The sequence below is a fragment of the Perissodus microlepis genome, chromosome 7 (assembly GCF_051167445.1).
Source record: "Perissodus microlepis isolate ML-2025 ecotype Zambia chromosome 7, ASM5116744v1, whole genome shotgun sequence".
In the NCBI taxonomy this organism is placed as follows: Eukaryota; Metazoa; Chordata; class Actinopteri; order Cichliformes; family Cichlidae; genus Perissodus; species Perissodus microlepis.
Genome location: NC_140467.1, coordinates 45,866,227 through 45,893,439, shown reverse-complemented (window position 1 = coordinate 45,893,439; position 27,213 = coordinate 45,866,227). Strand labels below are relative to the sequence as shown.

General features: G+C 38.6%; 1 protein-coding gene across 1 annotated transcript; it reads left to right on the top strand.

The window, feature by feature from the left end:
• The first annotated feature begins 66 nt into the window (after positions 1-66).
• LOC146383867 (sucrase-isomaltase, intestinal-like) lies at positions 67-27,213 on the top strand. Its single transcript, XM_084935386.1, has 48 exons — positions 67-560; positions 2,197-2,308; positions 2,759-2,844; positions 3,053-3,173; positions 3,924-4,033; positions 4,189-4,340; positions 5,227-5,398; positions 5,576-5,675; positions 5,926-6,038; positions 6,140-6,265; positions 6,382-6,513; positions 6,769-6,888; positions 9,517-9,630; positions 9,791-9,875; positions 10,252-10,369; positions 11,101-11,272; positions 12,094-12,210; positions 12,745-12,899; positions 13,322-13,406; positions 13,544-13,600; positions 15,079-15,203; positions 15,358-15,446; positions 15,683-15,732; positions 15,980-16,162; positions 16,643-16,777; positions 17,438-17,644; positions 17,741-17,895; positions 18,177-18,345; positions 18,872-18,968; positions 19,290-19,402; positions 19,896-20,021; positions 20,499-20,627; positions 20,786-20,902; positions 21,014-21,076; positions 21,155-21,271; positions 21,364-21,454; positions 21,560-21,698; positions 22,377-22,510; positions 22,689-22,723; positions 22,934-23,050; positions 23,397-23,545; positions 24,012-24,096; positions 24,237-24,293; positions 24,437-24,561; positions 24,841-24,929; positions 25,620-25,669; positions 26,465-26,632; positions 26,831-27,213. The coding sequence occupies exons 2-48, from the start codon at positions 2,197-2,199 to the stop codon at positions 26,906-26,908; spliced, it is 5,439 nt and encodes a 1,812-aa protein (XP_084791512.1). The 5' UTR covers positions 67-560; the 3' UTR covers positions 26,909-27,213.

The window sequence follows — 27,213 nt, the reverse complement described above, 5'->3', positions numbered from 1 at the left end:
TGATGTAGAAGTCGCCTGCAAGGAACTCGACAACCCTTTTTTAAGTATGCAGTAATAAACTGGGTTTGTCAAGGTAAGTCAGAAGAAATATAGTTTCTCTTTCGCCGCCATCCATTTAAGACTTTCTTGTAGTATTTTCTTTGAAGTGGTCTTCAGCAGTAGTCCAAACTTTTTAGATGTAGTGTTAGTTTTCTGAAAGCCTGCTGAGAGAGGTCATGTTAAGACAGGCACTATTGCTTGTTTATGTTTTCTCCGTTTGGGAAACAGAATTCTCTCCAGTTTGCTGAAACAGCCGATCTGTCTCTGACCGTGGTGCTGAAGTTGCATTTAAGAATTAGAATTTTACTAAATTCTCGCTCTGTTCTTAAACTCCTTCTTTTGTAGATGTGCCATAAACGCACCATAAAAAAACACCATTTGTTATAGTTCCCACTGCAGGATGTAGAGACAAACGGCCAAAGTTCACAGAGTGAAAACACTACCAGCCTCACTATTGCAGCTAGCGATCATAACCAACTTCGCCTATCACCAAGAGAAGATAATCTTTCGTCTCTTTACAGGTGAGTTGAAGGACAGGGCAAAGCTTCATAACCACACCTCCAGAAGAAACACTTATGTTACTGGAGGAAGTATGGCCTGATTTATCCAGTGAATGATGGTCTTTCACAACATCGTGGCAACCGCTAGGTACTGTCCACTGTTTGCCTTTTAAGCACTTTAGATGCTTTTATGGTTTTAAAACCTTAATCTGATTGAAGTAACTATCAAAGCTGAATACTAACAATTATTGCCATACTCTTGATTTATGAGTGTGTGTTGAGGACACACTTAAGCATGACACAGCATAAATTTTGTGTGTGTGTGCTGTTGATATTTTGTAACTATTCCATTCTCTTGGGACACAATAAAATGCTGTAGATTTATGTTTTTATTACAGATTAGGATCACCAACAATAAATGCCAAGCCCATAAATAATTGACCACATGAACGTGCCTTAGAGACTAAAGTGTTTCACTTTCTAGAGACTGGATTTTTCTATCGTACAATATTCGCCATTTGAAACTAGATCTCAACCCTTCAACATATCATGTAACAGAATGATTGCCATATTGCTGTTGCTGAAATGTAAATGTGCTACTGAAACTATGTTACACATGTTTCTTTATGAGTGTAATTGTTGTTTTGTTTTTTGTTTTTAATTATTTGTGTTTTTTGTCAGTTGTCTAGTTTTCTCGTATTTTTAAGGAGATATTTTTAAAAAATAATCCAAACCAAGCCAACTTTATTTATAAAGTGCTTTAAAACACCAAGTGCTGACTAAATGCAAACATAACATATTAATAGTAATAGTAATATATTTAAAAATATATATTGCAGGGGATGCTGCACAGTGATAAACTGATAAAATGACATCCCAACATCTCAAAAGTTGGGATGGGAGAGAGGCTATGTTCATTTGCTAATTATAGACTACTAACTATGGGTTTTGCTAAGTCATGGCTTACATAATGCATTGAATATGCACAATAATCTTTAGTTAAATTCTAACCACACAACCATGTCCATGCACAGTGTGCGTGATAATGGGGTGATTTTTAACAGCCCGCTAAGCAGATTTTAGGCTACACTACTTCTATCGAATGATATAGGGTTTATGGCTTTGGGACCTGCATGAAACACACGTACACACACACACACACACACACACACACACAAAGTAAAGGGGGTTGAGTCTCTGTGACAATGCACAACACTCCCTCGTCCTCTGGTTTATAAGGGTGCTACTGCTGTCAAACTTTGAGCACTTGGCCCCAACCTGTGGAGGGAACCAAGGTAAGACCACAGAGGCAGGCTGTTTAGCTGCTCAGCTCAAAAATATTACTACTTATACCTTACAGTATGGAGGAGAGTACACTCGCGTGAAGCCTAATTGCTTGATGGGTGCATCTGCAAAGATTAGGCTAAGACTGTTGAACACTGTCATCAATATCCAACTTTAGGTTTATTGTAGTCTCTCATTCTCATTCTTTACTGTAGGTAATTACATTTTCTGTCTCAGTGTTGCAAAGCCTTTGCAGAAACTTCAAGGTTGATGCAATGAAAATGTGAAATGTTAAACTTCTTATCCATTCCCGGGTTTTAATGATTATTGGCCTTTATAGTGTTTTGCTCATGTTCATTTTTGTGTGTGCTAGATGGGGAGGAGACGCTTCTCTGGCTTGGGGGTGACCCTAATGGATCTGTTCATACCGATGACCGTGACTGCAATCACCTTTTTAGTTCTGTCTGCCACCACAGTATCTGCGGGTAGGTGGACCACCGAGGCATGTCACATAACTTTAAATGATACCTCCTTTGAATCGAGTCCTTCATCCTGACTGCAGGCAGACAATATGCCCATTGGATAAATATCTATATACCACAAGTGCATATTTTTTTTAAAATCCCTGTGATGTGTCTTTTAGTGTAGGTAGTTCTGTTTGCACATATACAAATTACTCTTACTCTGATTTCAGTGTTTTTAGCATTTTTCTTTTATTATTGTTTTCTTATATATCTCTAATTTGCTTTTTGTTTCTTCTTTACCCTTAAAATATTACATTACTTCCTTCTTTGTGTCTTTGATCATGATTATATTTCCCAATGCAGAGAATAATCTGCATATCAATTTACACTAGCAAAATTGCAGCATTTACATTTTATAATATTGATTTGATTGCTTGGCTTCAAGGAGATATTTAATATTTTTTTTGCCAGGAACAACTAAAGCATTTGTCCCTACCTGTCCCAACATTCCTCTTGGCGAGAGAGTAGACTGCTTCCCTGATCCCGGAGCTTCCCAGGTATAAGTCACCATAGTTTCCTAGAGTACAAAGTAATTTGTGAACAGAATATGTTTTTTTCCCCCCTCAAAGAGCCTACACAGAAAAAAAAGCTTATAATGTCTATTTAAACATTTGCAGTGGTGACAAAAAGCAGTAGTAATACTAATCACAGCATTAGTGACATTAATGCGGATAATGATAAAGACAACAACAATGCACTGAACAGGCGAAATGTGAGGCGCGTGGATGCTGTTGGAGCCCACGGGATGAGAGTAACGTTCCCTGGTGTTTCTTCCCAACCAACCATGGATACACTGTGGAATCGCAGGATTCATCAAGCCCTTACGGTAAAACACATTCCCCTCTTAATCTGTCCTGTTTTGGGACTCATGTACTCACTAACAGAGGAAAATTAAGTGGCCTTCTAGTTAACTGCCTCTTGTTCCTTCAACTTATCTATCTTTTTCACGTAATTTTTCTTTTCCTTTTTCACTTTTTTAACTTTGCCTATGGCAAAGTCTTTGGTATAAATGTGGCACTATTGACAGGTTTTTCTTTTTTCTACCCTCATGTGAAATGCTGGGTATTTCATGCATTTTCCATCCATGAGCATAGTCAGATATGCATTATGACGTGAGTTTAACTGTCACATAAAAATGAACTAATTTCTTTTTTACTACATGTAAGTTAAAATGTCATCAAACATGTTGACATATTAGCGCTGACAACGTACTCGATAAGCTCTGCACCCTTTTATTACTGAATGACTAATGCATATTGTTTAAACAGATTCCCATTTTAATTCACCCGACAATTTTAATGTGATGCTACAGCTGTGGAATGAGACAGGAATGCTTGCTTATAGTGAATCATTAGATCGTTAGGTTTATGTCTCTAATGTTACAATTTAAGTGCACTGGGACACTGAGACGACTGTTAAATGGAAGTATGTGAATGTAACTGAATCAAATTGAACTGCTGCTAGTTGTCTGATACCGATGTATCCAATTGATTTCTATAGTATGTGGATATGATGTATTATGTGGATGATATATTAACCTTCTTACCATCTTATTGTCTTCTGTTTAATTTTGCAGTTCTTAAAGCAAACCTGATAAGAATGGACTCTCCGTCTTTATTCGGCGGGGAGATAAAACAACTGGCGCTTGAGGCAGAAATGCAGACAAACAATCGTCTCCGATTTAAGGTGAACACTGACACCGTATGCAAATCTGCAGCTTACAGATATATTTAATGGTCAAAGGATTTGGATTAATGAAAGGATGTTTAATACAAAAATAGCAATATACATGAGAAATTGTTACTGTGACTGTGAGATGAGGCCTGACTCCTTTCCCTCAGATCTACGATCCCAACAGTAACAGATTCGAGGTCCCCCATGAACACATCAGCAGTCTTCCCAGTAACCCATCCATTCCCATCAGCAGCACACTGCAGGTCACACAGAAACCCTTTGGCCTTACTGTGCGCAGGAAGGAGAACCAGAAAGTTGTGTAAGCAATCACTCTGCGTAGGTGCCGTGAGTATTTGTTGTGATGGATGGAAAATAGGGTTGTGTATGCACATATGCCTGCACAAATAAAGACGGACGAGGATATATTTGTTAAAAAATTTATTGCAATAGAGGCTTATTGAAATGATAACTTATCAGAATTCTGTCGCTTTAGATAACAGAGGATAGATACTAATAGATTATCAATGATTCTGTGCATCATTTGAAATCATTGTGTAAGAACTTCTGTAAGATAATACCCATGCAACAAGTGATTACTTTGATGGTGATACAAGTCATGCTTGGCTGGCCCTAGCTGGCACCGCATTGATCAAGTACTCTTCAGATAAGATAAATACAGATAACAGAAGAATGGAACTGGAAACGTCAGCAGTGTATGGCTTCTTTTGAAGACTAGACAAATGCTACCCAGAGGCCTTATTAGAGATTAATGGGCTGGCCTGTCTTTGTGTGTTTTTCCTCCTTGTTGTTTAATTTGCTCTAAAAACTCATCTCCCAGAGTACTTATGTTTACTTCTAGTTCCATTTCACTCTAATTCCTTTACTTACTTCACTCAAACATGAAGTCATAATTCTGAGTAATCATTAATCCTTAAGTTAATCATTAAGGAAAATATCTTTGGTATCAAGTGAAAGCATACCAACCAAGAACATTGCTTTTGAGAGATCCCATTAAATGTAACTTTTAACAGAATTACATGTAATTACTTAAATTACTTAAAGTCAGCATTTGGGCAAAAATAGATTTTTTTCAGGGTTCTTTGTTTCACTCTTACCTGCTCTCCCTGTTCCCACATCCCAATGTATCAGTCTGTCTTTACACTTCCCAGTGATCATTTAGTCCCTTGTTTCCTCATTACATTCAGGTTCGACACCACAATCGCTCCACTGGTGTTTGAAGATCAGTACATACAGCTGTCTGCTAGACTTCCATCACATAATATTTACGGCCTCGGGGAGCACGTCCACAGGCAGTATCGCCATGACACCAACTGGAAAACCTGGCCAATTTTCACCAGAGACGCTTTCCCTAATGGGGTGAGGACAGCATGCACATGTTGCATGTGCTTCTTACAAGTCTGTTTGCCTTCTCATAGGGCCTATAATTAAATGCCTTGTAAGCTGATTATTCTGTGTAGTCACCCCCTCAGTTTCAGTAAGTGTCCCACATGCCTCTATTGTATACTCATTTGTCCCACTGTGGCTTCTCTGCAGGGAACACACAACCTCTACGGACACTATCCCTTCTTCCTCTGTCTGGAAGACGAGAGTGGAAAGTCATTCGGGGTCTTTCTCTTGAACAGCAATGCTATGGGTAAAGACATATTCACACAAATGCAAGAACACACACTAGCAGTTGATTAAAAACCAACAGAAAGTGTAAAAAAAAACCCAACCCACACATACATATTCTGAAAAGGTGATGCATTTGCAAAAAAAAAAAGGAAATAAGATAAAATAACCTTTAATAGTCCGACACGTGGGAAATTTGTGTGACTTATTTTAAAATCACAACATAAACTTATATTGCTATGATTAACCTACTTTTTTCTGTTTGTTTCCAGATGTGACACTGCAGCCTGCCCCAGCTGTGACCTACAGGACTATTGGAGGGCTTCTTGACTTCTACATTGTCTTTGGTGACACACCGGAACAAGTGGTGCAGGAGTTCCTCGAGGTGATTTTACTAAGTGCAAAACATGTGGCGCGAGGTTTCTTGTTAATATTGTTGTGTGGCTCACTAATTACATTAAAAACACTTCCAATTATGCCGTTCAGCTCACTGGCAGGCCCGTCATGCCTCCCTACTGGTCACTGGGATTCCAGCTTTCTCGGTGGAACTACACCAACCTCGACATAGTCAAGGAAACAGTGGAGAGAAACCGTGCCGTGGGCCTCCCATATGTAAGATTCAGTCTGTTTGAGTTTTAAAATTCCTTTTATACATCAGACTCTCATTTGAGAATTGAAAATTGCATGGACATAGCATATCAATGCAGTGTTTTTTCCATCCCATGCAGGATGTCCAATACACCGACATAGACTATATGGAGAATAAAAAAGATTTCACCTATGACAAGCTTAACTACACTGAACTTCCTCGGTTTGCTGACTATCTCCATGAGAGGGGGCAGAAATACATCCTTATCCTGGTAAGAAGGACTTTGTGGCCATATTGGGTGTATTTATGTAACCTAGAAAAATAAGAAGAAATCATACAGAGCTATAAAAACTTCAAATCAAAAACAGACATCAAAGTGTTTAAATCATTACTTCTAGCGCACAGTAACATTTGCTACATCAGCAACACCAAAGAAGAAATGAAAATGACGGCAGTCGTGTAATTTTTATGAATTTATTGATTTGATTTGAGCATATATTCTTATGACTGTATCATTTGTCCCTAGGATCCCGCAATAGCCACCAGCAAGAGGGTTGGAGATGCTCCATATGAGTCTTATGACCGTGGGACTGCGACGAATGCTTGGGTCACTGAATCAGATGGGAAGACTCCTCTGATAGGAGAGGTGAGCTACATTAGTGTACAAGCCTGATATTCTGATGCATCAAGCGTATTTGTTTAGCAGCACCTGTCTGCTACTTACTCTGTTAATGATATCAAATACCAAAGGTACCACTCCTTTTATGTACTTAATCTTTTTTTTTTTTACTATGTATTTACTATATGTTACTATATATTTTTACTATATACTATTATGTCTTTTTTGTTTTGTTTTTTTTGTTTTTTACCTGTAAGACCAGTAAAACTAGACTATTACAGTACCATCATATGATATTGTTGTTATTGTGACACAAAGTCACAAATTTAGTAGAAAAATACATGCTGTATACACCCTGTGTTCATCCACCTGCATCCGCTTGTCTGGATCAAATGTATTTGTGTTACTTTGTGGTTTATGAGTGCACACATATGTGTGGTTTGTGCTTTATTTACATATGTTGTTGTCTTTCGGCTATAAAAACAAAGGTGTCTGCTGCGGGGCCTCTGCTGTTGCTGCCTTTGTAATGAGGGAGATACATAAACAGACCTGGTATTTATTCTGCTTTTACAACGGGCAATACTTGCTTGGAAAGAACAAGATAAAAGCCTTTCCTGGTGGCACAACAATGTTGGCGTGCGTTAGAACATCATAGCAGGACCTCACTCAAACATTTCTGAACATTTCTGCTTAGTTAAAAAAGATGAGCGTAAACAGAGCAGCGGGGAGAGTTGAGGATTTAAGGAAAAGGTTATAAATGTAGACAAGGACAGGTGCAGAGAAAGGGTAGGTGCAGATAGATGGACACAAATAACAGATTAGAAGAAAATCTACAGGGAAACAGATCGGCGATCGCACTGAGTGTATGGTGACATACACAGAAAGCAAGACATAATGAGGGAGAGGAGACAAAGTAGATAGATGAATATAGGATAGATAAGACGGAAGGTAGAAAGAGACTTCAGAAAGGCAGTAGGCACAGGGTCTGATAGAGACATGTACATAAAAGACCATAAAAAGGCAATAATAAAGTGACGTATGGAGTTACAGGTGCTGACATTTTATTTACACTCCTGTCATTATAAGTACGCAGCTGGAGATGGTAAAATCTAGTCTTGAAGGAAAAAAGATGGCATCTGCAAAGAACTACCAGTAAACTTTGACCTTGAATTTCTGACCATCTGCTAAAAACATCTTCCTATCATCCTAACACGCACACACCAAACCTCCACTCTTCTCAGTGGATGAGTCATTTTTCTCAATGTGCATCACTAACGTTGACTTCAAACACAGACATGTCTACAGATTCTTATTGCATTATTGATTCTCTCCTGTTGCTCGGCTCATTTGTCTCTTTAGCCCCTTTCTCCTTTACCTTCTCTCCTTTTTCTGTATTCAATTCAATTCAATTCAATTTTATTTATATAGCGCCAAATCACAACAAAAGTCGCCTCAAGGCGCTTCATAGATACAGAGAAAAACCCAACAATCATATGACCCCCTATGAGCAAGCACTTTGGCGACAGTGGGAAGGAAAAACTCCCCTTTAACAGGAAGAAACCTCCGGCAGAACCAGGCTCAGGGAGGGGCGGCCATCTGCTGCGACCGGTTGGGGTGAGAGAAGGAAGACAGGATAAAAGACATGCTGTGGAAGAGAGACAGAGGTTAATAACAGATATGATTCAATGCAGAGAGGTCTATTAATACATAGTGAGTGAGAAAGGTGACTGGAAAGGAAAAACTCAATGCATCATGGGAATCCCCCGGCAGCCTACGTCTATTGCAGCATAACTAAGGGAGGATTCAGGGTCACCTGGTCCAGCCCTAACTATATGCTTTAGCAAAAAGGAAAGTTTTAAGCCTAATCTTAAAAGTAGAGATAGTTTCTGTCTCCCGAATCCAAACTGGAAGCTGGTTCCACAGAAGAGGGGCCTGAAAACTGAAGGCTCTGCCTCCCATTCTACTTTTAAATACTCTAGGAACAACAAGTAGGCCTGCAGAGCGAGAGCGAAGTGCTCTAATAGGGTGATATGGTACTACAAGGTCATTAAGATAAGATGGGGCCTGATTATTTAAGACCTTGTATGTGAGGAGCAGGATTTTGAATTCAATTCTGGACTTAACAGGAAGCCAATGAAGGGAAGCCAAAACAGGAGAAATATGCTCTCTCCTTCTAGTCCCTGTCAGTACTCTTGCTGCAGCATTTTGGATTAGCTGAAGGCTTTTCAGTGAGTTTTTTGGACATCCTGATAATAATGAATTACAGTAGTCCAGCCTGGAAGTAATAAATGCATGAACTAGTTTTTCAGCGTCACTCTGAGACAGGATATTTCTAATTTTAGAGATGTTGCGCAAATGGAAGAAAGCAGTCTTACATATTTGTTTAATATCTGTTATTCCCACGCCCCTAAACTGTTCCTCCAGCATCTTCATAGGAACACTGATTTCTCACTCAGAGCTCATAATTTTGGCTGTTCATGCCATCTCATGATGTCTGCATATATGTTATTGTGTAAACTAAACTCTTGCTTTATTAGACTCATGTTAAAAAAGCTGTTAAAGGTTTCTCCCAAACCTGGAAGGTCAGGTGTATAAAGGTGTATCAAAGTTTTAGGGTTTTTTGGTAAACATCATGTCACATTCTCTCCCTCCAAGGTGTGGCCAGGGGAGACCGTATTTCCAGACTACACCAACCCCAACTGCATCGACTGGTGGGTGGATGAGTACGAGCGGTTCTCCAAGGAGGTCAAACATGACGCACTTTGGATTGTAAGTCAGTTGTAAATACATAAAATGAAGGTATTATGCACACAGGGGCTGCTAGTCAAATTGTGGGCTGGACATGGGCACCAATAAAGAAGCACTGAATACATTTTACTCTTTAATTTCTTGTATATTTACAAGAAAATATTCTCATATGCATTTGCAGGACATGAATGAGGTTGCTAATTTCAAGCAAGGATCATCGAAGGGCTGTGCTGTTAACAAACTCAACTACCCTCCCTACATTCCCAGTAAGAGACATTGTTTTCTATGTTCTGGTAAGCCATGATAATGCTACATATTTCATGAAATAGGATGTATCAGTGCAGCTGAACGTCCAACAATAGCAAACATAGTAAGTTCATCAGGCATAGTGGATCCCCTGTGAAGAATTCTGAAAATGAATCTTCTGCCATGTCTTTTGTTCTGACCGTTTCCCAGACAGGAAGATCATAACTATGAAAAGCAGGTTCCCCTGATGCCACCCTTTTTATTGCTCTCGTTCCACTTCCTATTAAAGTATACAGTACATCAACGCCTATCTCATTCTTTCACTCTCTTCCTTTTCTGCATCCTGTATTCTCTCTGTGTTGCTTCAACTTTCCCCTTATCTGTTCTCTCCCCCAGAAATTTTGGATGACCTCATGTACAGTAAGACTCTGTGTATGGATGCCAAGCAAACCTGGGGCGACCACTATGATGTTCACAGTCTGTATGGCTACTCTATGGTCCTGGCTACTAAGAAGTGAGTACACAAGCAGTGTAACATACATAATCTTCAAAATCAAGTGATGTAGAAGCAGAAGTTACTGACCCATGGCCCTCAACATGAGTTTAATGATCATTTATGTACACAAACCTAGAAAGGAGCACTGGTATAAGAATGTGGTAGGGGCTGGCAAACAGTTAAAGAGTGATTTGTACAGACTGCCTGAAATTCATGAAAACAGCTAGTTGACTGCACAGATACTTAAAATAAACACCTGACTTGTAAACACATCTGTTTAGTTTATTCCTAATGCCAGACACATTGCATTAGCAGGCTTCATGCTAGCTTTTTTTTTAAGCGCTAACCTTAGCATAACCTTAGCATAAATCCTGCTAATGCAAATGAATGCCCATTTATGACAGATTAAATATCTTACATACTGTGCAATTTGCCTTATCTCTGAGATTGAAAGGTGCTAAACTGGCTAAATTTCAGAGTAACTAAACCAAAGAAAACCAAGAAAGAGTGTTTTTAGATTAGGGGAGACTCATGAGTAAGTTATAGCAACACACAAATGAATTTTGTTTACTTCACATCTCCTAATTCTCATTTCTCTAAAAGTACAGTATTACCCCTTATATCCACTTTTGATACCTGTTTCTCTGTTACTTGTGCATTCTTGCTTTTTTTTGTCCCCCTGTCCTTTTGTACCTTAGTGATCCGGCATCATCTGGTTGTCTCCTTTCTTTCTTCTCTCCATCCCACAGAGCTATGGACCGTGTGTTTGGAGAAAACCGCTCCATGATGCTGACCCGCTCTTCCTTTCCAGGTGTGGGAAAATATTCAGGTCACTGGCTAGGTGACAATGCTGCCACCTGGAATGACATGAAATGGGCTATCCCTGGCATGCTGGAGTTTGGGCTCTTTGGAATACCCTATGTGAGTAGCAAACCTTCAGAAAAGGGCACATGTTAAATGTTAGCTGACCAAGAAGCTTTGAATATAAGCAAAAGAAAGATGGGGTTTTTTTTTCACTTTAGCAACATATAAAAGTATGATAATAACATTAACCATTATCACACACATATGACATGTGCAGATGCATAGAATAGGTAAAGAAAAAAATAAAACAGAGGGTTTCACAAACTATTTCACTGACACAGATATACCTAGTGCACAGATTTCAAACAACAGTAGAAAAACAGTGAGTCAGATGTACACACACACACTTCTCCAGCTGTGCACATCAGGCATTTGTATATACATGCCAGGGACTCCTATTGGGACTGCATCACTTTTAGGTGTCTCAGAAGACACATATAGAACACAGGGCAAAAGGGATTTGGATCAATTCCCTCCCATTGAGCCTGCTGTAAAATGTGACCAATAAGTAAATAATAGAAAGCAAACAGTCTCTGCAGAGTGGCCTTTGAATGCAGTCTCTTTTTTGGACTCAATTGTGCAATTAATGTAAATAAAGATTACAACCCACAGCTACTGCCAGTAAATCTCAAGTAGATTGAGCCAAGATCAAGAGAGACATTTCAAAAGACAAATAAGGGGCTAAGTTATCACATTGGTGATATATAATATATAATTTCTATAATCTAGAAATATTTCATTAACTAATCTGTCTAAAATCCTTGACATTCCCTGTTCTTGGAGTTTGTCAAATATTATTCGACTTTCATTTTTCCAATACAACAAGATACACTTAAATTAGCTGGTTTTGGCTAAACGTCGATGTAAATGTGTTTCAGATCGGAGCCGACATCTGTGGTTTCTTTGACGACTCCCCTGAAGAGTTGTGCCGTCGCTGGATGCAGGTCGGCGCTTTCTATCCCTTCAGTCGGAACCACAACGCTGAGGGCTACAAGGTACTCTAAAGGCAGCTTTTTCTGTCACAAGTCTTATATCAGATGTCACTTTTTGCCTGTTTGGTCTAAAGTGCTGCAGGGTATACACTTCATTTCATTTCATAACACTTTATAGGTGCTGTAGAGCCCGAGCAGTTAAAAGCTTTGCATAGCTGGGGAGAGACAGCTGAAGTGTGACCTTTGCTTTGCCCTACTCATGGCACTCATCACATCCCATACAGCTAGTTCCAACACATACACAGACGCACAAACGAGTTATGGGATTAAAAGATCACCCAGATCTGATTAAGGACCGCAGCCTGCCCTCACCACTGTCACTGAACTAGCACTCGATTCTTCTAATTCTCTAGTCCTTCTAAAATCCTCTAGTTTTTTACTTCCCTCGCCCCTTTGCTGTTTGATCACTTTTCCATTAGTTTATCAGTAAACCCCCCCCCCCCCCCCCCACACACACACACACAAATCTTTATTTTCTTCTTCCCATTACCTGATCCTTATTAGCCCCATCCCTTTAATCCGTCTTTCTGTCTCCAGCCTCAGGATCCAGCTGCATATGGCGCTGACTCAGTACTGGTGGCGAGTTCTAAACATTACCTGACGATACGTTACACACTTCTGCCTTACCTCTACACAATGTTCTACAACGCCCACACCACGGGGGAGACTGTTGTACGTCCCGTCATGCATGAGTAAGTCACTCAGCATATTGTCTTAAATCAATTTAGTACCAAATGACAAAAGAAAAGAAAAAATAACTATAATAATGAAATAAAAGGGATTGTGACATAGAAGTGAAAAAATGATTGGAGATTACTCCAATGATTCAATCATTGTAAAACATGATGGAAAACTGGCATGATTAGTCGATGTAAGGACAGCTAAGCTATGAGGCCTAAACTGAAAAACACAGACAAATTAAAAAGAAGGTATCATCAGCAAATAAAGACACAGAAACAGTAACAATATATAAACAATATAAAGCATTTTTTTTAAAAAAGTTGGCATTAAGCAGTGGAACATTAAACATATAGACCTTAATCTAAAATATATTTTAGTCAGTCACGACATGATGACTGATATCTAATTTCACTTGTATTCTTCCTCGTCGTAGATTCTACTCTGATAGTGAAACCTGGACAGTGGATCGCCAGTTCCTTTGGGGAAAACACCTGCTCATCACACCTGTACTGGATCCTGTAAGTGAACACACACAAGCACACTCCCCTACTCATCTGTTTTCTTCTTTTCCTTCTTGCTCTTTCTGTATTTAGATATATAAAATTGTGAAAATGTGAAAATGGCTAAAGACACCTTTTGCTCTTGTGTTGTTCAGGGCGTAGACATGGTGTGGGGATATGTACCAGATGCTCTGTGGTATGACTATGAGTCGGTAAGAACATGTTCTGGTTGATTAAAATGTTTTCTATAAAGCACGACTATTTCCTTTAGTGTGATTGTCTTGATAGATCTATAGAAAAAAATGCAGTTGTATAATTAATTCAATTTGGACACTGCACTACTTTCAGGTCAAATTCTTGCTGTTTTCAGGAAGTTGTCCAAGCTAAGTGCACTTTCAAAAGTCTAACTGTTTTTAGGTACAATTGCCATAAATCAGACAGTAAAGTATGAGCAGCTGTTAAAATGTAGCAAACCCAGTTATCGAGTTAAAATAATATCTTCAATATAATCTGAACACAAAACAACTGCCTTAAAAATCCCATTGAGCTGAATTAGCACAATAGGTATATAAGAAACTAGATTAAAAAAGAAAGAGATCAGATAGATGGAGCATCATGTTACACTGTGACAAAAACATGTTTCACATGAAAGTTCTTTGTTTGAGATCGTGAGACTAAGGCGATAAGACAGAGTGGGAGTGAGAACAAAGAGCAAGAAAGAGGACAAGGAGAAGAGAAGAAAGAGACAGAAAGATAAAAGAGGTGTTAAGTTCCTTTGGGACCTTATTTAGGCGCCACGGCGGCGATGGAAAGCATCCACCGATCAGATGAATGATTACGCTGGCTGTCATGCTGCTGGACCCTTGTCCTGGTTAGTCCCCCGTTATTATCTGGGTAGGAGGATAGAAGAGTAGAGGAGTAATGATGCAGTGAAAGTGACCATGAAAAACAAGCTACAGAGCAAAGAAATACTGCAAAAACAAATCGATAAGCAGTGGAATGAAAAGAAAGGGCAAACGTTGGACAGCACATTACACAAAGACAGAGAAAACCAGAAACAAGAGAGAAAAACAGGACAAGTAGAAAGGAAGATGAAGATTAGGCTGCTGTGAGCATGTTGTCTTCAAGTGATTCGATATCAACTGTGGTCTATGTGGGCCAATAAAGAAATGAATGGAGGATAGAAAGACAAAACAAAACAAAGAGAGCAATGTGAAGTTTATCTTTATAATATTTTGAAAACCATTTTAACACCCAAATGTCATGAAGCCTGTCGTCTAAGGTAAGACACAGGTTTAAAAGTTGACTGATATATAATGAGGTCCAGTGTTATTCAACATAATGTAAGGAAGTCATATATTAGTGCTTAGTCCACTTGTACAAAATGGAACAGCTACTCTACAAATCATAAGTCTTTTACTAATTACAGTGTGCTATAAAAGACATACTTAATTATTATGTCCTTTTTTTAGTTGATACGCCCCTTCTAGTTTTAAACTGGAGTTTGAATAACAATTACTAATGATGACTAACAGATTTGAGGGATCAGGGCACCCTGATTAAATCAACACTGAACTAAAACACAATTAAAAATCCATATCTAAAAATGAAAAGTGCATTCCATGGATTATTTAGCACACAAGAGGAAAGTTAGGGATATAATATTTTATTCTTCTGTCCTTCTGATCAGATGCAAAAGCTAACAGTCCGCAAAACACACATGGAAATGTATCTACCAGCTGACAAGCTCGGATTACACATCAGAGGTGGAGCTATCCTCCCCACACAGGAACCTGATGTCACTACCACATACAGGTATACACACACATACACACACACACACACACACACAAATGTGCGCATAATTTTATACTGCACAATTCTTTCATTTTATTGGATTATATTCATTGGATTTGTTCATTTATTCATATGTTTGTAATTTTCCATTTGTTTATGTATATTTAACTAGCCGGCGTAACCCAATGGGTTTGCTCATTGCTCCTGATGACAACGGCAATGCAGATGGGGAACTATTTTGGGATGATGGAGATTCCAGAGGTATTATCTCTTTTCTCATCTTTTGCCTTTTTGTTTGCAAATGTGTTGTATCTGGGGGACTACAAGTTTGTTTGTTTGTTTTTTAGCAAAAAAGTTAATGAATTGATGTGACTCTGAAATCACTTTCAGTTGGCTCACTTACATTAACAAGTAGAAGTGAGCCACTTTGCTATGTACCTGTGAATCACTCGTGTTCATCTACTCAGACAAAGATCTGCACATCCTTCTCTTTACAGATACAATTGAGAATGGCAACTACATCCACTACAAGTTCTCTCTTAAGCAGGTGAGTTCACCTCACAAAACCATGCAGCACTTTTTCAAATCCAGCTGAGATGTTCCTTTCAATCTGCACTAAAGTTCAAAGTTCAAAACCACATGAGAATTTTAGCTTTTCCTGTCCATAATGTGCATTTCTTGTATGTTAACATTACTCGAGGGCAACAGTGAAAATAAATGCATGCTGTATCTCTTAAATCTGGGATAATGTGTAGAAAGTCAGATCGTGTGATTATGTATCTGCTGCCTTGCAGGGAGTTCTGACTATGCAGGTGACCCATGCTGGTTACAATGATCCGAACAACCTGAAGTTTGACAACATCACTATCCTTGGGATACCCGTTCCTCCCGTGTCCATCTCTGTGACTCATGTTGGCACCACAAACTCTACTACCACATTAGAACCCAGCAGCATCCACCACGATGGAGACAAGAAGGTAAACACATGAATGTGCATCGACATGATTACGTACAAAATAAATGTAAAATAAAAACAACATTACTGTTTTTTTCATATCGAAGGAAATTATGTTCACAAAAAAAGTTAATGTACAAAACACATGGTGTAATAGTGCTAGCAATGCTAACACCATGTTAATATTACTCACATGTCAGCAGAATGTATAATTTAAAACACCACACATTTATTTTTATCTCCAGTTGAGCATCAGATGATCAATGCAGAGGCAAAAGTAAAAAAAGATTTGCAATATTATTGTAAGAATAATTATTAATTGCTGTAGGAATAACTAATTTAGAAACATTACAAATAATTCTGAAATGAGAGGACATCCATCATCAAGCCCACATTCTATCTTGAGGAAGCAGGTTTTGAGCTCACTAGCATGGGGAAATTTGAATTCAGAGACAGCTCAGAAAGGATCACCGCAAAAACATTTTCCTCCCTTAAACTTCAGGTGCTGTTCCTGCGTGACCTCAGACTGACCCTCGGGGAGACCTACGTGTTGGAGTGGGAAGTGATACGCATCGACTGCCATCCAGAGGAACATGCGGATCAGGCTAACTGCGAGGCCAGAGGCTGCATCTGGGATGTAAGTAAAAAATGGTCATATGCTCACATACACATATGTTTTTCTAAAACACAAGATAGGTGCATATGACAACGAAGTATAAACTTTTTCTAAATAATTTATTAAGCAAGTAATCCTTTTTGAATCCTGTTATTAATTCAAAATAAAAAAAATTCTAAGCTTTGATCTGAACTGTTTATGGTACATGACACCTGTTCTTACTGCCATAGTGTCAGAATCAGGTATCAGGTATGAACAGGTAGAAGCACCAATCATGACTGGAGTGAGATGGGTGCATATTCAGTTCAATTCAATTCAATTCAATTCAATTCAATTCAATTCAATTCAATTCAGTTTTATTTAAACAGCGCCAAATCACAACAACAGTTGCCTCAAGGCACTTTATATTGTAAGATAGACCCTACAATATTACAAACTATGAACAAGCTATTTGGCGAGAGTGGGAAGGAAAAACTCCCTTTTAACAGGAAGAAACCTCCAGCAGAACCAGAACCGGTTGGGGTTATTAAAAATAAGATAACGTTTCTATCTAAGCCTTTGATGTGTTGCTTTTGTGACTATTGCTTTAAATTTGTTAATTTTGTAGAGTCTCCCAGCGATTTTAGAAACAAAGTTGCACATATTTAAAATCTCTATGCTTTCTTTTATTTCCCTACGTAGCCAATTACCAGTGGACAAGGCCCATGGTGCATCTATCCTCAAGACTATGGTTACACTGTCACGTCAGTACAGGAAAGAAGCTCGGGCATGACACTTGACATCACTAGGAACAGGAAGTACAGGAGCAGCGGTCGTCCACAGTCACGGGATATTGACACGCTCCGTGTTGAGATTAATTATCACACCGGTGAAATGCTGCAGTTCAAGGTCTGATTTTGCTCATTTATTTTTTTGATCAGCCAATGGTGCATCTGTATTGATTCTACCTATATGCTAATGCAATAACAATTCCTCCGCATTCAGATCTTTGACCCAAACACAAAGCGCTATGAGGTACCAGTGGGATTGTCACTTCCTGCCACTCCTGAGACTGATGAGAACAAGAGACTTTACAAGGTCGTCATTGTGAACGAACCATTCGGCATCCAGGTCATTAGGAAAAGCACAGGAACCGTAATGTGAGTATCTTGGCTTGCATTTCCAAAAAAGTTGGAAGTTGGCATGCTGTGAATTAATTGTTGATTTTATTGATTTTTTTGACCTCATCCCTTTCACACAGAGATTTCAAAATATTCTTCCTACTGCTTATTTTTAGTACTCACTTACAGAGAATTTAAACTTCTCTAGTTAAATAAAGCAAAGATAGGGAGAAAGGATGAAATTATTTTGTAGATATGTCAAACATATCGCGATTAACCCCCTCCCTCTCTCTCCCTCACTCCTCTGTTGCATTTCTTAGCTGGGATTCGTCTGTGCCAGGCTTTACCTTCTCAGACATGTTCATCCAAGTGTCAACTAAGCTGCCATCTCAGTATGTTTATGGTTTTGGGGAAACAGAGCATCTCACTTACAAGCACGATCTCAACTATCACACCTGGGGCATGTTTGCCAAGGACCAGCCTCCTGGCGTAAGTATCACACTAACACGCATACTGTAACATCGCACATGTGCATATGTATCTGCAAACAATGTAAAAAACTGAGTGCTACTCTCTATTTGACAATATTTAGTTGTTATTTCTACTCTTGATGCAGAGATTAGAACATAACTTCCCTGAAGGAATGGTTGAAAGGTATAGATTATTTAGGCATTAGTGTGTTTCATCAAAACTGGTTTCATGCTTGCTGTATACAAGAGCACCCTGCACCGAATATATTTAGCAGCACGAGCTGTAGAGGCTATAGAGATGACTTGTAAAGAACCTTCCAGAGGATTTAAAGCCCATTCATGATACTTTGATGAGATTCTGTTGACATGAGAGTTCACCATGACGCCATCACTTTATGTCCTTGACATGATCATGGGTAATTGCTAAGCTTAAAAAATAGCTCCACAGGGTTCAGACAACTGTTAAGGGAAATAAAACAGGGGAGGGGCATGCTATAGTACATGGTCCACACTTGATGCTCACCTTTTGTGTGTCTCTGCTGCAGTACAAGATGAATTGCTATGGAGTCCATCCCTTCTACATGGGCCTTGAGAACACAGCTGATGCTCACGGTGTGCTGCTGCTAAACAGCAATGCAATGGGTAAGCGAAATACACACACATCACGTGGAACTGATGAATAAACACTATTGCTGGTCCACTTTTGCATCTACACATAATCACACATGCGCACATGTTCCTCTGATGGGGAGATATTTGCATGACCAGCATAACAAAATAAGCACACCCCTGCTTTTGTGTCTTTTGTTTTCATCCCATGAAACATAAACAGATGAACGTGCATTACACATACTGTTATATCCATACATTTCTTGCGAGGATAGTAATTCCTACTGTAAATTTAATGTACATTTTAAAGTAATAAAAATGTCCCATAAATGTCTTTTTTGCTTTGTTTTGTAGATGTGACCTTCCTGCCTGATCCAGCTTTAACCTACCGAACTCTGGGTGGCATCCTGGATTTCTACATGGTCCTGGGACCTACGCCCGAGATGGTGGTGCAGGAGTACACTGAGGTACGTCTTCTGGACTTCTGGTTTGTTTGCGTCTATGTACTTTGTGGGGTATATCGCCATGGTAACTTGTGTCGTAGAACTAAGCAGAGCAGGGTATGCTTCAAATAAAAAGTTCCTCTTGGTTGCAAACAATTTTATATTGGTCTGCAATTACTAATATATGAAACAGGATACCTATTTGTATTTGCTCACCTTAAATCAAATTCACACGTAGTCTAAGCTTACATTTTTATATGTTTTATTAATTTGCTCTCAGATGCTAATCGTGTTTTTTGAGAACCGTTCACAGTCAGCATTTTTTGCCAGCTTTCCTTTTTGGGCTCCAAATAGGCTACATGTAATTTACAGGGCCCTGACTCTGGGCAGCTGTTGATAAAATGCAGCACCTTACTTTTTTGCTTCATTGTGCACTCTTATTTAGCCAATCCTGCATAACACCTTTTTCCCTGTGCTAACACTTTTTGACATCCTTGTTTGTTTTTCTTCTTAACAGTTGATTGGACGACCTGTTCTACCTGCCTATTGGTCTCTTGGGTTCCAACTCTGTCGCTATGGTTACGCCAATGACAAGGAAATAGCAGATTTATACAAAGACATGAGGGCAGCTGCTATACCCTATGTAAGTTCATGGAGAAAGGATGTTTGTACTTTCTGCAGTTCTGTGGCAGAACATATTATTCAGCGACGGAGCAAGTGTGCACACCTATGATATTTGTTTATTTAAATAAAAGACATTTAATTTATGATATCTTGTGAAAAAGAAAGTCTGCACAAAGTTTAATAATTCAATTCTTTAAACATTCGTCTAAAGGAACCATTATTTGTTATGACATATTTATTAATTAAAACCCAGCTAATGATGCCTTGTTAGCGAATGATTTATAATTTAAATACTATTCCTGTTTTCATTTTAAAAAGTGATTTAGCTGTTTAGTGCTTTAGTAATGGGTTTATTTAAAAAACAAACAAAACAACTTTAAATAAAAGGTAACTGTATCCACTCACTATATAAAGTGCATTCAGGTGAACATGTGGCAGGCTGTTCAAAGTTAGTTAAACATCAGTTCATTTGAGCTTGAATTGCTGTCTGTTCCAGGATGTGCAGTATGCAGACATTGACTACATGGAGCGTCAGCTGGACTTTGTCCTGGACTCAGAGTTTAAAGGACTGCCTGCACTCGTTGACAGCATGAGAAAAGAGGGCATGAGATTCATCTTCATCCTGGTAATGACATATTAGTAACCACAGGGAAGAAAAAAAAGTGACATAAAAGATGTTTGAATGTGATGGTAGTCATTTATATCTGCAAAGGATAAATGTTATTGAAAAAGTAGCCACTGTCTACCACTGGACACACAAGACTTGTGCATATTTATTTCCAGGATCCCGCCATCTCAGGCAATGAGACCCAGCCCTACCCAGCCTTTGAGAGAGGCAAAGCAGCAGATGTTTTCATCAAGTGGCCCAAACACATCAGTGATGGAATTGTGTGGGGCAAGGTAAGAAGGAATGAAAGGTTACATGAGGTTGGACAACATGTGTGTAGCTCAGTATGTACTGTAAAATAAAGCATTTAAACTCTGTGGCTTTTTTGTGGCTTTCTTCTACAGGTCTGGCCTGATTATCCCAACGTTACAGTAGATGAGAATCTGGACTGGGATACCCAAGTACAGGTACAATAATATCCATATTCACCTCACCACCTCAGATATATTTAATATGTGCCTAAACTTAAGACTTCTCACCTCCAGCTCTACAGGTCATACACCGCATTCCCAGACTTCTTCCGGCCAGAAACAGCACAGTGGTGGCACCAAGAAATCAAAGAATTCTACGAGAAAACGATGAAGTTTGATGGCCTTTGGATCGTGAGTGTCCAGAAGTAGAAAATTTAACAAAGGCACCTTTATACCAGATGTTCTTTTCACTCTCATCACCTGGATTTTACCTTTCCATGCAGGACATGAATGAACCTGCCAGTTTCGTCCACGGCACAGTTGATGGGAAATGTCTTGGTGATCCAAAACTAGAGAACCCACCATATATGCCACGTAAGGCTGAATGTTGTCATTGTTCATCCTAATTAGATTACAATAATAAGAATAATTAGGTTATTAAACTCATTATATTTATCTACATGTGCCTGCATTTTGCAGCCTTGGAGTCCAAACATCTTGGCTTAAACCACAAGACTCTGTGCATGAACAGTGAACAGATACTCAGTGATGGAACGAGAGTCAGACACTATGATGTCCATAACCTGTACGGATGGTCGCACACCAAGCCAACCTATGAGTAAGTGAATATGCATTTATATATGTGCCGGTTCATGTGTGTGTATCTTTGCATATCTGTATGTGTGCTTTTGTGCGTTATTGTTTTCTTTCCTACTGACATCAGTATCTGTGCGGGTGCTGTTATTGTTTTGTATTTAAGAAAAGCAATTAACCATAAAAGGTCAAGCGCTCTTTTTTTATTTATTTTATTTATTTATTTTTACATATTAAGCATCCAGGATATTTCATCTGAGTAATGCAAATCATGCCAGAGATCTGTTTTAATATGTTGAAACAGACAAAATTGTCATCATAATCTAAATCCATAATTGGAATAAAGTCAAATTGCATATAGGTGAATAAAAATAATGTAAATGTAAGACTGAAAATTCATATCTTTCAGCATGTTTATTTAACTCAACAATGTGAAAATACATTTGTCCATGAAGTGAAACACTTTTCTCACCGCAGAGAAGAATTAGCTGCAGAAAAGCGGACGCTAAGGCTGTTAGCTCAGTTGCTTTAGCTTAATTTAATTTAAAAAATAGCACTTGGATAATTCATTTCTATAATAAATGAATACCTGCTTTAAAAGAAAGACGACACTTTTATGTTATTCTAATTGCTCAGCTATGTATGCGCACGTGTGTTATTTGCATGTGTAAGGCAAATCTGCTTGTCCTTCTCCTTTGCACAGTGCCCTTCTGGACGTGACTGGTAAAAGAGGCATAGTGGTCACCAGGTCCACCTACCCCTCTAGTGGAAAATGGGCTGGACATTGGCTCGGAGACAACAATGCCAGCTGGGACCAGCTTTACAAATCCATTATTGGTACACATACACATTTATTTTTAATTTTACTCTTCCACATAAAACTTGCTGTTCGTAATTGTGTTTTGAAAATATATATTTTGTCTTTAACACATAGGTTAACATGATCCCAAACCCCTAAAACAAAGCAAAAACTCTAATCAGTTTACATAATTTCCAATGTTTCTTTGCTCTACAGGTATGATGGAGTTCAGTCTCTTTGGAATCCCTTACGTAAGTATCATCATCTCTCCTGGCTTTGACCCTCTGAGTGATCTTGTACTTACTAAATAACATACAGTAGCTTAAATTGCGTTTCATTATTTACTTGCTTGATTTGATCAAAGAGGACATCTTGAAATGCAATGTGAAGCACAATGCAATGTGTGATTTGATTCAACATGATGCTTAAAAAATACAAAAGACTTTGACTCTCTCTTTCAGACCGGGGCAGACATTTGCGGGTTCTTTAATAAACCTGACTATGAGATGTGTCTCCGTTGGATGCAGCTGGGTGCTTTCTATCCATACTCACGCAACCACAATGGCAAGGGCAACCCGGTGAGTGGGTTAAATATGCATCCATAGAGATGTATTGGATTGTGAATTTTAAAATCAGCTTATTTGACTTTTTCAGGTTTATATTTGTGCAGTCTGACTTCATCATTGGATCTTAAAATCTAAAGGTTTTAAAATGTATTTTTGCTCTTGGATTCAGTGCCAGCAATTGAATTATTCCATTATCTATAGAATTAATTTATTTTTACACCAATCTGGGAATTAGGAGTTTGTCTAGTGTCATGAACAGTGCCATGAAAATGGTGCTTTTACTCATGAACTTTGCTTTTTTTGAAGCTGAAATTTTGAAACTTTTAAATAATAATGTGTTTACATTTTTTTCTTTTAGAGACAAGATCCTGTTGCTTGGGATAAACCATTCGCCGAAGCAAGCCGGGATGTCCTGAACATCCGTTACACCCTCCTGCCCTATTTGTACACGCTGATGTATGAGGCACATACAAAAGGAAACACAGTGATCAGACCACTTTTGCACGAGTAAGCTTAGATCACAACACACACAAATACACAAACACTACTAACAAAACATCTCTGACTGGCTGCAGATGTTCAGTTAAAGTGGTAGATAAAACTCACTTTGGTTACCCATGACTTTTGTATGGAGTTTAAGTAATTTGCTCATGAGAATAACTAGAACTGGTAAGAAAGTTAGAATAGTTTTTCTTGACAATTGCACTTCTTTCATATCGGCATTTCAAAAGCTCTCTGAGCAAGGCACTGCATGTGAGATGATTAGCTACACTTGGCAACTTCCAAACATGAACACGTGAAACTCTTTGAAAAACAAGATCAATTTAAGTGACTCTTAAAAAGTTGCAGCTGGTATTTAAGGAGCTGGCTGGCTGAGTCTGCAGGTTTAATTGGCTTTCATCTGTAAGCCACTGAATCCTGAATGAGTGCTTGAATACTGAGGTTTAATGGCTTCTGTGCTGCTGTATCGCAGGTTTGTGGACGACAAAACTACATGGGAAATCTACAAACAGTTCCTTTGGGGACCTGCCCTACTTATCAGCCCTGCACTTGACCCGGTATGCTGTAACACACACACACACACACACACACACACACACACACACACACACACACACACACTTTTTTCCCCTTTTTCTTTTAAATTTCTACACCATTAGTGTTGGGATTGATTGTTTTTATTTGTGACTGATTTCAGGGAGTCACAAATGTGAATGGCTATCTTCCCAACGCACGCTGGTATGACTACCACACAGTAAGTATTTGTCTATAGCAATAACATTTAAAAGCAAATATTTGTTATCAAGGCATTTGCATTATTATGTTGATTAAAAGATGCCTTCACACTCTACCTGTGCCTCTAGTACTTTAATAGCATTCAATTATTTCTTTCATCAGGCCAGAGATGTTGGAGTGCGTGGCCAAATGATTAACATGCCGACACCCTTGGACCACATTAACCTGCACATCAGAGGAGGATACATCTTACCCTGGCAGAAACCCGAGAACACTACATACTACAGGTGAGCGCACATTATGCCCCATACAGTAAGCTACAGGTCTGCACCCTGTGTGTAGCGGGACCTGTGTGCTTGTTTGTCGGTTAGTGAGAGAGAAACACATATTGCTTGTGTGTTTGAATGTTTTTAAGTGTGAGTGGGAATGAGAGGTGGGACACTCAGGTGATGATCATTTTCCAACAGTAAGGAGATCAGGCCCCTGTTTGTTCTCAGCACCAGGTTTAAACGGACGTTGTCCTTTAGATATCTGCTACAAACATTTCCGCTGCTTTTTTTTTTTAGCCGGAAGAATCCTCTAGGACTGATCGTCCCTCTGAGTGACAGCGGCACCGCTGAAGGATCCTTATTCTGGGATGATGGCGAGGGAATTGGTAAGTGAAAGGTCCCTCTTAAACACCTACACCTACCAACACACCGAATAGCATGGGGTTTGACATTTAATGTATGTGTTTATAGAGTGATTATTCACACATGCATATACACACAAACACACAGAACACAATGCTATTTTATTTTAACATTTTAGTAATCCTGTTAGTCAGTAGATAAACATCTTGCCAGCTCTTTGTTGTGTTTTTCTTTTAATGAAAGGCAATGCTGCTTTGTCAGTCCGTCTGCTTAAATTGAAATACTTCAACAAACATTCCTTTGGACTGCTAATAAAATTTAGAGTTACTTTTATAATCCCCAGTCCTGATAACGAATGGGGATTTTCTAGCTGTCTTATTTTCTTTTGCTCTCAATGCATTACTTGCTTACCTGGTCATTGTGTCATTCATCCAACCAGTTCCATGTTCACTTATTCACGCCACCAATTAATTATTCACCCATGTGTATATTTACTCTGCATACGTTAAGCCAATTATCTACTTGTTTTACATAATTGTTATTGTTATGGCTCGTCTGCTTGCGAGTCATTACTATGTTACATCATTTTTATATTTTCTCCATTTAGTCAAATGAATATCAACTCAAGTCTTCATCGGCACAAATTCTCACGTATCCGTAAGTTGTCACTGTGTCAGTTATTTTGTTTTCATGTACGTATTTTCTCTCCTCAGACACGGTGGAGACCAACAAATATCTTCTGATCTCATTTTCAGCACAGTCGGTGAGTTCAAGAGCCAATCGTGTTTTTTTCATTGTCATTATTACTGTAAATGCACGCCTTAGCATTCAAAATGGCCAAATTAAGTGGATGTCAAAGGCTAACTGTTAGCAGTTGGTGGTTTGAAATAAGTTTTTCTTCAGATAAATTTCTAACTTTAGAAAATATTTTGACACCGGTATTAAACAATAGAAAAGAAAAGGGAAAAGAAAAATGTTTTAGTGCTTAAATGATATAATATTAACACATTATTTTAATTATGTCAAAGCAGATAACTGACCATTATAGTAAAAAAATGATAACACAGTAGATGCTTTCAATTTGCTCAAGAGCAAAGGTATTTTGTGCTTAAATTTTTGTGGCTTAAAATGAACATGCTTAGTCAGAAGAGAGTGAAATGTTGTGTTTCTTCTTCCTCGACACCATTTAGTTAAATAAAACAATAAAAGCCACAATGCAGTCACCACCTGTTTTGTTGGAAAGTTTCTGCAAAAGTTCACGTTTAGCAGTCAGACAAGCTCAAAGCATTTCTTTCACAAACCTGAAAAACTTGGACATGATCTCAGAGTAGATTTAGTATCTGTAGATACACCAAAGGGCTTAAAGTGTCTTCCAGTGAAGATTGTTGTCCAGCATGTCATACAATTACCGCAATCCTGTAAAACTGATAGCTGGTGGAATTTATTATTATTATTATTATTTTGTTTATCAGTGATACAGATCAAATATGTAATCATTTGCACTGGATGTATTTGGTTTTCATTAACCCTCCTCCTTGTCTCCAACCCTCTCATTTAGAACACCTTATCCAGTCAGGTGACCCACAATGGTCTTACTGCTGGTGATCGGCTGAAGCTGGGCGTCGTGAAGGTTTGGGGTGCAGGCAGTACTAAGATCACAGAGGTTACCCTGACTGTAGCTGGAGTGGCACATAATCTCACCCCAGAGCACAACGTTGACTCCCAGGTCAGTGCATTTGTGGGATGCTCATTTTTGTTATACACATCTAAACACTGTAGGTTTCTCTATTTAAATGTAAATAATTAAAGAGCGTTATTATTATCATTATTATTATACAGCTCACTTACAAATAATGAAGAACAGGCCACGTTAAATGAACGAAAGGATTAAGTCGCCCTCTGTTTTCTCTGCCTCTTCTTATAGGAGCTGATTATTGATGCGACTTCAAAGGATGTTTATGTGGATCAGCCTTTCATCATAACATGGCAAACCAGTGTCTGAGTGCACTATTTGTGTTGACCTGTAAAAAATTAAGATATCTATGACTAATGATGGAGTAATTTAAAATAAGAAGTGAATAGAGTGCATTTTCTCTGAACATGAAATCTGAAACCTCAGTTTGTACCAACTACAAGAGTGAAACTGTCCTGTTTACTACTGTTCTGCACTGCTAAGTAAACGTCAAGCTATATTTCAGAACATTATCCCATCCACCAACTGCTGTTGTTAAAATGTGCAATACCGTAGAATCAGTGATAAGAATAATGGTTTAGCTGCTTGTGTTAAATAAATCCAAGTGCATTAAC